Source organism: Psammomys obesus, unplaced genomic scaffold (assembly GCF_907164565.1).
Source record: "Psammomys obesus unplaced genomic scaffold, mPsaObe1.curated_primary_1811, whole genome shotgun sequence".
Lineage (NCBI taxonomy): Eukaryota > Metazoa > Chordata > Mammalia > Rodentia > Muridae > Psammomys > Psammomys obesus.
Window position 1 is genome coordinate 2,733,083 of NW_026596085.1, and position 14,600 is coordinate 2,747,682.

At 45.3% G+C, this 14,600-nt stretch overlaps 1 protein-coding gene across 1 annotated transcript; it reads right to left on the bottom strand.

Moving 5' to 3' along the window:
- Nucleotides 1–4,442: 4,442 nt before the first annotated feature.
- On the bottom strand, nucleotides 4,443–5,378 carry LOC129691201 (olfactory receptor 8S1-like). The gene has a single exon (XM_055627241.1). It carries the CDS (start codon nucleotides 5,376–5,378, stop codon nucleotides 4,443–4,445), a length of 936 nt encoding a protein of 311 aa, XP_055483216.1.
- Nucleotides 5,379–14,600: the final 9,222 nt, after the last annotated feature.

Sequence of the window (14,600 nt, forward strand, 5' to 3'; positions counted from 1 at the left end):
GTTAATCCTCTGTTAAAGGTAAAGCTGCCAAAGATTTCTCTCCCGTTTGTAGGCTATTTATTCAATTTGCCATTTTCTTTCCTGCACAGAAAACCTTTTATCTTCTGAGGTCTTACTTGTCAATGGTTGGCCATATTTATTGATTGGCTGGATGTTTTTTTTAATCTCACAGTCCTAAGATCAATTTTCCCTTTATAAGGTTCAGAGCATGTGTGTGTATATTTGTGTATCTACATATATGTGTTTGTATATGTATGTGTGTATACGGGTTTATGTGTGTATGTGATTTTTTGTATGTATATGTGTATGTGTGTGAATGTGTGTATGTTTGTGTGTGCATTTGTACGTGTGTGTATGTGTTTATATGTGTGTATCTGTGTGTATTTGTGTATATGTGTTTATCTGTGCACGTGTGTGTGCATGTGTGTGTCTGCTCATAAGCCTCTTCCCCAGACAATCTTAAATGTCATTTCTCCTTGTGCATCATTCACCTTGGTTTTTTTTTGAAAGAGGCTTTGTTAGTGTTAGTTTTTTTTTAAACTCTTTTATTTACATTTTTTGTCTTTTTTACCTACTCCACCCTAATCCCTTCCAAAACCCCAACACCAGGTAGGTAGGAGAGAGAAAGGGTTAGTGGGAGAGGGGGTGCAGACCTCTTAGCTGCTTCCTGAAGCTAAGTTAGGGTAGTTGGGTTCCTTGGAGTAAGTCCAGTCCTTGATTCAGGAGATCTCCATCTTCTTGTCTCACAGCAGCAACCAGGAGCAGCAAGAGGGAAGCAGAAGCAGCCTTGGTCTTTCTCAGATCTCCACACTCTCTGGGCTCTGGCATTTATTCTCTCTCCAGAGTCCTCAGAGTTAAACTATCTGCAGCTGGCAAAGAGCCCCTCTCAGAGCCCGAATGAGGCAAATGGTCTGCTGCTGTGGACCATCTGAATCAGCCCACATCCCACACCTGGGACCGAAACATAAACATGCTTATATCTACAACAAGGCTTTCTCAGTAGGCCCTGGGGGTTTCTGTAAGTTAGGCTGGTTGTCCAGTGAGCCCCAGGGATCCACCTGTCTTTGCCTCCCCATCATGCTAGGACTTCCATGTGGGTGATGGGGATGGGACTCTGGTCTCCAGGCTTTCCCAACAAAGCTACCTCACCAGCCCTGTATCAGGTCCTATGCTGAGGTCTTTATCCATTTGGAGTTTATTCTTGTGGAGGGTGAGATATGGGGACCCAGTTTCATTCTTCCACACAGGGAGAGCCATTTGATGAAGGGGCTGTCTTCTCTCCAGTATGTATTTCTGGAATCTTTGTAAGAAATTAGGTGGCTGCACTCTTTGGGGTCACATACGGGTCTGTTATTCTATTTACTGATCTATGGTTGTGCCAGCACCAGGTTGTGTTTATTACTGCGGCTCTGTAGCATAGTAAAGTCATGACCATGTTGATACCCCAAGCCTTATGTGTATTTTGGATCCCTAGGTACTTCTGTGTTTACAAATTGATACTGAAAGAATTTTAAGGGAGGCCAATATGGAAGGAGAGCAGAGAAGAGGAGATACAAAATACTAAGGATGTTTGAAAAAGCAACAGGGAAACACTATTGTATAAGCTTATTTAAAGTGTGTTCATTTTTCTGTGTCTATAGAAATACACATATAACATATATGTGTATACACACATTTACACACACAGTTTAAATGCAATTATGCCACATGGGTGATAATGTTTTCTAAAAGAGCCATAGATTGACTGACAAAAGTCCCAATGGCTGACATGGAAATCCTTCCATCTTTAAGTTGTTCGTTCCTGCAGGGTGGGCGGGGTGGGTGTTCAAGAGACTCCCAGAACAGGGTGGGCTATTGCCATTGGCCTTGTTTGCCCCCCAGATCTTGAAGGCAAGAACTTATTGCTACGACACTGCATACTTTGGGCAGAAGACTTGGAGGACCTGAGCCGGAACTGTACATGGAAATGCCCCCCATGGCTGGGGGATCGTGGGCCCTAGAGGAGAACCTCCACCTGCCGTCTTCCTTAACCAATATAATCTTGAGGTTCTCACCCTTGCACCCAGACACATGCAGCTCTCCCCCTCATCAAAGAAACTTCTTTCTTTAGAAGATAGAGACAATATCAGACATCTGCTGTGAGGACCAGATGAAGGGGCACGGTCATGTCCAGTGCCCCAGATCCATGGAAATGACTCACCTTCCCCAGATGAGGCTCAGAAAAAAGTCACAGCCTTCCCCCGGTCAGGTACAGCAGTCACCAGTGATTGCCCTTTAGCTGACACTAGTGTGTGTGGAAACAAACTATCAAACATAGCTCCTCCTCCTGGCTGTTTCCAGCCTGAGGCTTCTCTATGAAGAGATACCCAATGGAGATTAGCTACACCTGCCTCTGGGATTCAGCTGTATAAAAGAAAATGTTTCCAGGTGCTGCTGCTGCATCTCCACCAAAATGCAAGGCCTGCCTCATCCCAGCTTCTCTGTAGCTGTGTGTCCTACTTAGGGTTACTATTACTGTGATAAAACATTGTGACCAAAGAAACTTGGGAGAAAGTTTATTCAGTTTACACTTCCAGGTGACAGTCCATCACGGAGGGAAGTCAGGGCAGAAATACAAACAGGGCAGGAACCTGGAGGCAGGAGCTGACGCAGAGGCCATGAGGGTGCTGCTTACTCACTTGCTCATTATGCTTGCTCAGCCTTCTTCTGTATAGCATCCAGGGCAGCCAGGGCAGGGGGCTCCACCTACAAAGGTCTCACATCAATCAATGATTTAAGAAAATGTCTCACCTCTGTGCATAATGGAGGCATTTCTCAGTTGAGGTTCCCTCCTTTCAGATAACTGTAACTTGGGTCAAGTTGACATAAAAGTAGCCAGCACAGGGTGTCTGTGGCTTTGGTTTCTCCACTCCCTTGTTACCCTGGTTAGGTCAGTCCCTGAGCCACATAGATTATAGAAATCCAAACTGGCCAGAGAATAGCGTGGGGCATCTGTCCCCAAATAATCCATCTACAATGTAACCCCTACACCTAAGGCTCAGGGAGCATCATGGAAGACAGAGGAAAAGAGGCAGAGGACCTAGATGTCAGCAGTGAAATAGGGTCTTCTAGACACGGCTGAGATGATATACTCATGGAATCTCAACCATATTGTCGCCTAAACAAGATCTGCTCGATGACAACGTCAGTTAACATACTAACGCACATGGGACCATTTCACAAGGCCCAGCCTTAGATGGTGTGCTATAAGCAGTCAGTGGCTGGTGAGAAGGGAGAATCAGCTTTCTCCAGAGGGGAACCCTCTGAAGAGTGGTCATCCGAAACACATGAACATGTGAACAACACTAAATGGACTCAGTATGTTTTATAACACGCATCCCCCAACATATACACATGCACACACACATGACTATAGAAGACAAGGTCATGAATTTTAGATGGGGAACATGTGAGAAGATGGAGGGTGGAGAAGAGGGGTGGAATGATATAAATTCAGCATGAAATTCTTAAAAATATTAAATAGATGAATTCAACGGCGAGCTCTTCGACCCCCCCCCCCCCCCCAAGGGAGGAGCAGCCTTACTAGGCCACAGAAGAAGACATTGCAGCCAGGCCTGAAGAGACTTGATAAGCTAGGGTCAGATGGAAGGGGAGGAGGTCCTCCCCTATTAGTGGACTTGGAAAGGGGCAGGGAGAAGATGAGGAAGGGAGGGTGAGATTGGGAGGGGGCTACATCTGGGATACAAAGTAAATAACCTGTGATTCATATAAAAAAGAAATAAATAAAAGAAAAAATATATTAAATAGAAAAGAAGATGAAGTTGGGGAGAGGAAGGGAAGGTGGATGTGGGTGTTGAAGAAGTCCCAAGGAGTGGGGGATGGATATGATCAGAAAATGTTGTATGTGGGATGAGGGGATGTCTCTGACTCTTTTGCCTATTTTTGGGACCATTTCCCACCTAATCTCCAGCCTTAATCTGAGGGGAGGTGCCTAGTCTTCCTGTGACTTGATAAGCCATGCTCAGTTGATGTGTATGGGGGCCCGTTCTTCTCTGAAGAGAGACAGAGGTGGGGAGGTTGGAATGTGGGAGAAGGGAGGTGGGGGTGAAGGACTGAGAGGAGAGAAGGGAGGAGGAACTGAGGTCAGGATAGAATGTATGAGAGAAAAATCAATAAAAAGTAAGATACCATTTCAGAGGTTATAACTCCTAACTATGTAACTTAGGAAGTAAGTCATAGAAATGTTAGAGAACAAAGCTAAGGCAGGTCATACCTTTAGGTATAAACTTTATCTAAATACAGTCATATATACTTTTTTTCATGGCCAGTCCAGCCAGAAAGAGTGCCACAGGCCTCCCTTTAAGTCAGTGGTCTAAAACTCTACTTGAAGTTCAAGTGCTTGGCAATGCTGACTCCTTCCCCACCCTTCTGTATCTTAGCCCTCACTCCAAGTACTGCAGGCATTTCCCTAATGTCCTTTTCACAGCTGCCTTCACCTCCTGGTTCTTCAGGCTGTAGATGAGAGGATTCAGCATGGGGGTGACTGCGCTGTACTGCAAGGAAGAGAGCATGTCAAGGGAAGAACCAGACGTGGGCATGAGATAACGAACCAAGCCTGACCCAAAAAACAGGACCACCGCTATGATGTGAGAAGAGCAAGTGTTAAATGCCTTGCTCCTCCCTGTGGTGGATTTCATGTTCAGGATGGTGGATACAATTCGGGCATAAGAAAAGAAGATTGGGAGAAAGGTTCCGAGCCCATGCAACAAGGTGGAGCAGATCAAGATGTCAACATTGATGGAGATGTCAGAGCAAGACAGAGGAAAGAGAGAAGGCAGCTCACAGATATAGTGGTGTATGGTGTAGGCCTCACAGAAGTCCAGGTTCACAGCCAAGAGCACAATGACTACTGAATTGAGAGAGGCCAGGCCCCATGAGAGCAGAACGAGCTTCAGACAGAGCTCATTGCTCATTATCTGGCCATAGCGCAATGGGTGGCAGACGGCAGCGTAGCGGTCATAAGCCATCATTGAAAGAAGAAAGGCTTCAGTCCCCGCAGTGATGAACACGAAGAAGACCTGAGCCAGGCAGCCCTCCACAGAGATGCGCTTCTTCACCGACAGGAGGTCCTTCAGCAGCTTCGGTACTGTGACGGACGAGAAGCAGAGATCCAGGAACGACAGGTTGCTCAGGAAGAAGTACATGGGGGTGTGGAGGTGGGAGTCGGCCCTGATCACCAGCAGCAGCAGCAGGTTCCCCGTCATGGTGAGGACGTAGATGCCCAGGAAGAGCGCGAAGAGTAGAGCCTCGATCGGGGGGTCGTCAGAGAGCCCGGTGAGAACGAACTCTGTGATGGCGCTGTGGTTGCGCCAGGCCATTTGCGATCACTCCCTTGGAATAAAGTAGAAAGAGGTGACATCTCTAATGGTTGTGACTGTGTCCTTAGGGGTCCCGTCTAGCAGGTCCCTCTGCTTTGCCTGGTCTCTGCCCAGGCACCTCAGAGCTGCCCTCCCCTGTATCTCAGTGAAAGTTTCCAATCCTGTTTTGTTAGCTTCAAGGGAATTCTCTCCATTCCTCATTGACATTTACAGGAAAAATGAGTGAGTCCAGATCGTGCATTTACTCCTTGTCTTAGATTCTGTTGCACTCTTTACACAGTTCGGAAATTGAAACCTGAATAGTATTTATTTGCAGAGACCAGTGCCTCTCCCTCCTTCCCTCCTTCAATCTTTTGTTCAGAGTCATTCAATGGCTCCTTACTGGGGCTGACTCCATTCGGTACGGTGGACACGGTGCCTGGGGTCACAACCTTTAGGTGGCAGGTGAAACTGTATTTCTACAAGATTAGAAGAAGCTGGGTGTGGTGGTGAAGACTTAGATCTTAGCACTTTAGAAGCTAAGCTAAGGCAGGAGGATTGCTTTGAATTCATGGCCACCCTGGGCTATATATGCATTCATTACTAGACTAATATTAGGTACAAATTTCTAAAAAAAAAAGAAGGAAACAATGGGTGTAATGAGACTAATTTTAGTTCTTTTTATGACAATGCAATCATAAAATATAAATTAAAGTTCTATGGAGAGAAAGAGAGACCCAGAAAAGCCAGAGCAGCTGGTGTGCATGGAAGTTAAGTGACCTCAATTAACTTGAGTAGCATCTCACACGGAAGGCTTTCTCAATCACTGCCCCAGCTGGTTTCAAAGGAACTCTGTAAGAATGGCTAGGAAATTCTTATCCTTAGGATACAGAGTTTTGTCCCTGCTTTTTCCTGTTAGAATTTTGGTGACCAGGGCTATTTTGTAATGTCAGCTTGGCAACATGGAAAAGAACAATTGGTGGCACAACTTTGCTTTGGCTGTCAGCTCAGCTTGGATCACAGCGATTACAACTGTCCCAAAACATCACTTCCCTTTGGCACCATCACTGCTCCTTCCCTGTCAGTCTCAGGCCATGCCTCTTGCACTGGTGTGGAAGCCCCCACTCTGCGCATGCTTTGGACAAGAGCCTTTGTCTGGTTTCAGGGTCACCTGACCCTCGAACCCCTCGACAGCACTCATGCCTGCAGAAGTATCCCCACCTTGTCAACGCTGCAGAATTTCAGGCATGCTCTCATCAACCGAGAGCAGCCTTCAATCACTGCAGCTTCCTCTGATGCCCTCCGTTTTGGAGAGGCTCCAAACAGTACAGCCATTAGCTCAGAGTACTGTTTGCAATCAGGTTGTCAATGTTTTCTTCTCTAATTCCATCACATCTCCATAATACTCCTGTTATTTTATCTTAAAAATTTCCTACCTAAACTTTGTGTCCTAGAGGTCCAAGAGCACAATAATCATGGTAACGGTGAGACTAGACAGAATTAAAACCCCATTAGGGCCGTGTAGTAAGTCATCATCCTGGGTAAAGATCCTGTGCACGTGCCCCTTGCAGTCTAATTCCCCAATATTCCTTCTCTGCTTGGTTTCTGCAGTCAGCTTCTATGGTAGTCTTCTGTATTAAAAAAAAAAAAAAGTGTTTTATCTTGCTTATTCGGGCAGCAATCCCAAGCCTTCTGTCCTTGCCAGGAATCTTTAAACAGGTGATAACTCATTAAGACAAACTTAAATTCTGGTATATTAGCAGCTCTAGCACCCAAGCTCCAGCTAATCTCAGGTCCAGGTCTAGGTCACCTGTCTGCCTGGATAAACACCGACCTTTGTGGGACGAGGGAGGTGGACAGCTCAGATCCAGTCATGCGGAAACACATGCAGCCGGAGAAGTCACTTCTGAGGATTCTGCGCAGACGAAACAGTAAACACCGCTGAAAACAAACACTTTGACATCTATGTAAGCTTGCCAAGTGGGAGACATTTTTTTCTGCAAAGATTGGCTATTTTAAGGTGTCTGTACATAAGCTTCCCTGAAAAGCTCTTCTGCTCTGTTTCTTTTTAAAGGGGCCTCAGTGTAGGATAGGAGCTTCAGGCTTTTGCGTCAAGGACACCCGGGTGTCTCTGTCTCTGAAGGACCTTTTCCTGTCCATCTCTATAGCCACATCTCGTATGAGAAGTTAGAAGCCACTTCTCTCATTTGGTTTTCAAGTTATTACAAGGATGCAGGGCACAAAATGGCTTTCTCACACTAGTTTGCTTGAAGCTAATATTGGATAAAGAAGTGAGTGAGGGGCAGGTAGGGGGGTGTTGGGAGGGTCCTGGGGCTGAGGACTAACATTTGGACTGCAGGCACATGGGGAATGGGCACGGGAGTGGACAGCAGGGCTGGCAGCAGGAAAGGTTGCTTTCTGAATTGTCCTCTTCTGTTCTCACTCACACTGTTTCCAGTGTGCCTGTGGTGAGAGGATTTGAGGACGGCTTCAGTAACAGCAAAACGGTAGTGCAGTCCCCTAGCTGGAGGTCTGGGGAAATGAGACGCCCAACAGCACAGCATCCACTTCTGTACATATACTGCATTCCAGGGTCTGCTTCCTTTAATCTTTGGCACACTTTGGAGGGAAAGGGTGCCTGCATTACTGTCCTTAAGAGAGTCTTTAAGGAATTACTGTCCTTGGTGGTCAGCAGTGAGTGAATGAAGACTTGTCTGAAAAGGCATCTAAGAACCAGAATAAACAGACCTTTAGGAAACACAGGGACCTTTGGTTCCCATGATGAGGAGATGGTCTGCCAGGAGAGAGAAAGTGCTATCTCTAGCTTAGGAATGAATGATGCTCAGAAATGCAGAACGAACAGAATGAGTTGTAAAGTAGTAAGAGAGGGGTGCAGAAAAGGGGGGCAGTTAGCAGCAGATTTAAAACACACAAACAAACAGGGGGACCCAGGAAGATCAGAGACTGTCACCTTACCATTCTCTTGGCTTCACTTGGAGGAAGCAGCTGTATGTGTTCTGTCTTTCTCATCCCAATAGACATTTCACGAGAAAAAAGAAATCTTCCCATGGAGTAATCCCAAGCCTAGGAGTGTGCCTCTCTGCACAGAACCCAGGCTCTCTCTTGGAGCACAGGAGGCTTGAATACTATAAACCTGGAAACCGTTGGTTACCTTGGAGAACCACGGTTATTCTAGCATCTCAACCTAGAGTGCCGTTCTGCGATGCAGGACCCCGGAGGGAAAGACACGGCATTTTCTGTGGAGCCGCTTGTATTTGGAACAACAGGCATGCATCACTTCCAAGCCTCCTCCAGCAATTTTGGGTGCTGCACCTGATCTCCTCCAGTTCTTCAATGAGTCTGAATATTCTTGGAGAAGTGCTATTTAAGGAGAAGAAAAATTCACCTAACAGAACCAATGAGAAGGCTGTCTGTGCTCAGGCAGGTACCCAAGGGAAACTGGGCCAGTGCCAGGCTCCCTGAAGTCTCAGCCTGAAGCCGAGCTTGGCATCAGTTTTCTGAGAAGTTGCGATTGAAGGCACAGGGGATGGCCTGAAGGACAATATTTGAACCTACAGTCTAAAATAATTATTTAAAGCCAAGAACTCAAGTCTTATTAGACTCGGGTGGTGGAGAAGAGGAGGAAAGGAGTGGACTTAGAGAAAAGACTCGGCCAGAAAGACAGAAATTTTCTTCACGGGCATGAGCAGCATGGGGCTCAGAGTGCCCGCTGGTTGTTGTCCAGGGAGCAGAGCTGTGGCACCTTACAGATCCCATGCCATTTTCTAGTGCACACTGAGTTTTCGCCATTTACTCTTTTTGTTTTCTTGAGCTAGAGTCTCAAATATCCCAGGACGGCCTTGAACTCACTCTGTAGCTGAGGAAGGCCTTGAACTTCTGGCTGACATGTGCCCCCATGCCTGGCTTTCTGTGGTGCAGGGGACAGCACCCAGGGCTTTGCTGAAGTTGCCCCCAGGGCAAGCACTGTACTTGACTAACTAAACCTTAGTCCCAAGGATTTTTTTATTTTTCTGCCCCGAAGAAGTTATTGAGCCTTGAATTTCATTTCAAGAATATCATGTATTAAAAGAAACACTCACAGAACACATATTTTCAAACTTTAAATTCTTTCCCTTTTTAGTTTATGGACATGGTGTTTTGCCTGCACGTATGTCTGTTCTCTGCTTCGTTGCTTGGTGCCCAAGGAGGACAAAGAGGGTGTTGGGCCTGAGGCTACAGGTGGTTTCGAGCTGCCATGTGGGTTCTGGGAATTGAACCCAAGCTTGATCTCTTACTCACTGAGCCCTCTCTCCAGCTTCACATATAATGTATTTTTTAACAGTTTGTCAAAACAGAAATAATTCTGGTATAAAATCTTACTTGGGTGAAAAACTGTCTAAAATAAACTTTTAAAAAACAATTTTTTTTTTTTTTTACATTTTGTTTTTTGCCTTTATATATGTCTGTGAGAGGGTGTCAGATCCCTTGGAACTGGAATTACAGACAGCTGTAAACCGCTGTGGGGGTGCTGGGATTTGAAGCTGGGTCCTTTGCAAGAGCAGCCAGTGCTCTTAACCACTGAGCCATCTCTCCATTAAATAAACTTTTAATTATTTGACCAGGGAAGACTTAACAGTATTTTAATGTAGTTAATATATAAATAACAAGCACAGAGACTGAGTTATTCTGAATTGAGCTGAAGTGACGCGGAAGTCAATAAAACATTCATTTGCTCATCGTTTTTTCAGTAAGAGGTAAGGAACAGGCATAAGTAGAGAGAGAGTTCCAGAACGAACAAGTCATGGTCTTAAACCCCAACTTAAAGCTTTTTTTAAGTGTAAATAGGCTTTACATATTTATTTCCTTAAAAAAAATGCCATTGGGCATCCGATTAACAGACTCACACTTGCTAGGGAAACACTTTACCGCTGAACTACATGCAACTTTGGCCCCGATATTATTTTTGACTGTCACCTTTGAGAGAGCTTAATCTAGACTTGACTGATTTCCGCTTGTGTGTTGGAGAACTACCTCAGCTCCAGGATGCAGGCGTGCAGTGAAGGTCCACGTGGTGCAACCCGGCAGCGTTTGTTTTGTGCTGCTCCCGGCTGGTGTGCTGGCTGCTCCTACGTCAGCTTGACACACAAACTAGAGTGATCTGAGAAGAGCGGATTTCAAGTGAGACAATGTTTCCAAAAGATCTGGCTGTGAGGCATTGCCTCAATTAGTGATTTATTGAAAAGGGCCCAGCCCATTGTGGGTGGTGCCATATCGGGGCTGGTGGTCCTGGGTTCTGTAACAAGCCACATGAAGCAAGCCAGTCAGCAGCCCCCTCCGAGGCCCCTGCATCGGCTCCTGCCTGCAGGTTCCTGCCATGTCTGAGTTCCTGTCCTGACTTCCCTCAGTGATGAACAGTACTGTGGGAAGTGTAAGCGAAATAAACCCTTTCCTCCCCAAGTTGCTTTTTGGTCATGGTGTTTTGTTTCAGCGACAGAAACCCTGACTAGGACAGCTGGCATCAGGTCCAGCGCCTGAGGGTAAACAGAGCCAGTGCCTTTGGAGATTCTGGAAGGTTAGGACTTGATGTTTCTCGGTGAGTATTAGAGCCACCCTGTAGACTTGGTGGGGAGACAGCCAGGAAAAGGGTGCAGGCAGGGGCCATGTCTTCTCAAAGGTGCAGTTGAGTCCAGAGTAGGTCCGTTTTTGCCATTCCCATCTTTGATGTTCTTACGGAAGATTTAAAAATATATCCTAATCAGGGCTGAAATACATTAGAAAATACTTGATCAACTTTGACTCTTCATTGACTCTAAGTCAGGGAACAAATGTGATTTAAAATGAGTCAGGGGGTGACAACGTGATTTTCACACAGAGAGCTTCTGTTCTAGGTAGGTGTGGAAACGTGAAGACCTCGAGGGTTTAACTTGTTAATAATCAGAGTGCGTGAGGATGACGCAAGGGATGAGCATGTTTTCCGTGTGCATTGGTTAAATTAGCTTTGTTTTGTGATTGTATGAAAAGCACTCGAGGTTTTCCATACGTTTCCTCCGAGATACCACAGTCCAGCCAGGTTATAGGGCGTGAGCTCAGCAGCAGATGGCTGGTCGTTGATTCCATGGAGGTAACTGGAATGATTCCGGGGAAGCGTGTGCAGTGGAAAGCAAGGGTTCCCAAGGACAGGATTTTGGGTGCAGCAGCGTTGTCACGGATAGTAGAAGTGGGGTGCGCTTGTCTTCATGCCTGGGGGTGACCACCAGGAAGCACAGAAGGCAGCATGTAAGGAGGAAGGAAAAGACCAGCAGAGCCCACAGCTCAGTCTCAGAAGACAAGGAGGGAAGGTTCCGGAAGCACCGCTCCATCGTTATGTCTGCTGTTCAAGGAAGTCTTCTCTGATGTTCTCCACTGGCAAGTGAGTGCCCGTCCTCTCAGCAGAGCAAGAGGTCAGGGTGAAATGGTAGAAGAGGCTGTCAGAGCCCCTGGAACTGGAGTAACAGCTGACTGTGAACTTCATGCAGGTGCTGGGCACTGAACCTGGGTTCTTTGCAAGAGCAGCCAGTGGTCCTAAGTCCTGGGATATTGCTTAAGTCCACACATTTTACTTTAAAGGGCCTTCTGTACTGTGGGTTTTTTTTTTTTTTTTGTATTAGTGTCTGCACTAATTCATAACCTCATGAATAGTGTTTCAGAGCTCCCTTTTCTTTATATTTTAGGTAGTACTTGCTGTTTTTTCACTGAAAATAATTTGTTATATAATATATTCTGATCATGGTTTCCCCTTTCCTATCCTCTTCCAGATACACTCCACTTCCCCACCCATCCAACTCCACACCTTCTCTCTCTCTTTTAGAAAGCAAACAGGTAAAAAGCAAACAACAAACAAACCACAATAAAAAGTACAAGAAACACACACATACACACAAATGCAAAATCAGAAACCACAATATACAAGAAGACCAGTAATATAAAAAAGTTCCCCAAAAAGCAAAACCTGAAGAAAATCTACAAAAGTACCATTGACATGTGTGTGCGTTGGCCATCTGCTGCTGGAGATGGGGCGTGTCTTTAAGTGTAGTTTGTATGATCAGTGAGACTCCACTGGAGAAAAGCTATTTTGCCTTTGCAAATGGTTGTCAGTTGGAGATAACTTCTTGGCTTGGGATGGAAGGGTGTGTCCACTTCCCCTCTTAGCCCTGTGTCTCCATCTGGTTTGGATCTGTGCAGACCCTATGCAAGCTGCCACAGCCTCTGCCTGTCAAGAAGACACTGTTTCTTTGGTGTTGTCTATTCCGTCTGTTATAATGTTTCTGCCTCCTCCTAGTTCTCTGAGCCCCGAGAGGAGGGTTCTGATGGAGACATCCCACTTAGAACTAGGTGTCCCAAGGTCTCTCACTCTCTGTACGTTGTCCATTTATGGGTTTCTGTATTTGTTTATATCTATGGAAAGGAGGAAGCGTCTCTGGTGGTAGCTGAGGGAGGCACTGATCTATGGGTATTGCAGAGTGTCATTAGGAGCCACTTCCGTGCTATGTTCCTTTAGCAGAACAATAATATGTGGTTTTCTCGTGGGTACACGGCCTATCTGGTCTCAGGTTCTTGTCTGTCCATTCATTGTCAGACACAGGTTCCATCTCATGGAGTGGGCCTTAAATCCAAGCAGAGCGCGGTTGGTTCCTCCACAATGCTTGTGCCCCTATTGTACCATCATGTTCACCATTGTGGATCAAGGGGTTTGTAGCTGGGTTGATGGTTACCTTTTCCTCTGGTAGCGTGCAGAGTACCTTCCAGCACTATGAAATGCTGGTCAGCAGGGTTGAAGGCTCTAGAGTCACCAACTTGACTTCTCCACATTCTATGAGGTGCAGAAGTGTTGTCTTCAGCAACAGGGCATTACCATCCATTTGTGGAGAACAACCGAGAACCTTGGCGATTGCCTCTATCGTTTGGAGGTTCCATGAACCTCTCTGGCCAGCAATTCAACTACATGTAACCCATTCCTGGCACTGGAAGTTTTGCTTGGTGCCAAAAGATGTCTAGCTGGGGCACCATCTCCTCTGTGATTGGTGGCGCCATTCACATTTATTTTGTATGTATACCTATCTTAGGAGGCCTCTAGAGTAGCAGCTTTCCATATGAGCCCACAAATGGCCCCTAATGTTAGTTTTCCTTCCTGCAATTCCATTCCTTACTCCTTTTCTCTCCATCTCTTTTTAATTCTTTCATTTGAGTCTTCCTTGTCTCTTTATGACTGTACATTCTATTTCTTCATCCTTGGGAGAGCTCTTCTTTCTGGTCCTGCTCTCTATACCTAACTTCTGCGGTTATACAGATTGTATACATGCCTATGCAAGGCTTAAAAACTAATGTCCACATACAAGAGGATACACACAGTATCTGTCCTTTTGGATCTGGGTACCTTAGAATGATTTTTCTATGTCTAGCTATATACCAGCAAATTTCATAATTCTATTTTTAATAGGTGAGTAACATTCCACTGAGTACATGCCACAGTGGCTTATTTTATGTGTCAGTTTGATTAAGGTTTAGTTGTTCTGTTGAATGTCAGTTTTCCTGAACCTGCTTTATAAATGTGTTTAAGATTTTTCTTTTTCCAAGACAGGGTTTTTCTGTATAACGAGCCTTGATTGTTCTGGACTCGCTTTGTATGGCAGGGTGCCTTCAAGCCTAGAGATCCACCTGCCTCTGCCTCCTGAGTGCTGGGACTGTAGGTGTGTGCCACCATGGCCATCGATGTATTTAAGATTTAAGCCAATAGACTTTGATAAAACACAGCGTTCCTCACAACGTGATTTTTATATCATAAGCTTTTTGCTCTTTATGTTTACAGGTAAAATTTTTAACTATTTCTTTTATTTTTGATAATATAATATAATTACTTCATTTTCCCCTTTCCTTTCCTCTGTCCAAATTATTCCATATGCAACTCTCCTTGATCTCTTTCAAATTCATGGTCCTTTTATTCATGAATTGTTGTTACATGTATGTCTGTCTGTTTGTATGTATGTACATATGTATATATACACATATATATTCCTAAATATATCTGTTCAGTCTGTATAATGTTGTGTGCATGCAATTTTCAGGGCTGACCGTTTGGTTTTGATAACCAGTTGGATGCTCTTCCCCAGGGAGGACTGTTTCTCTGGCTCCCAGAATTCCTTAGTTGGCCGTAGTCGTTTGTGTAGAGTTGAGGCCTCGTGGTCTTTTCCCATTCACTTTGTCATC

Excerpts from the sequence above, each read along its gene's own strand:
- LOC129691201 (XM_055627241.1), bottom strand. The coding sequence starts at position 5,378 with ATGGCCTGGCGCAACCACAGCGCCATCACAGAGTTCGTTCTCACCGGG.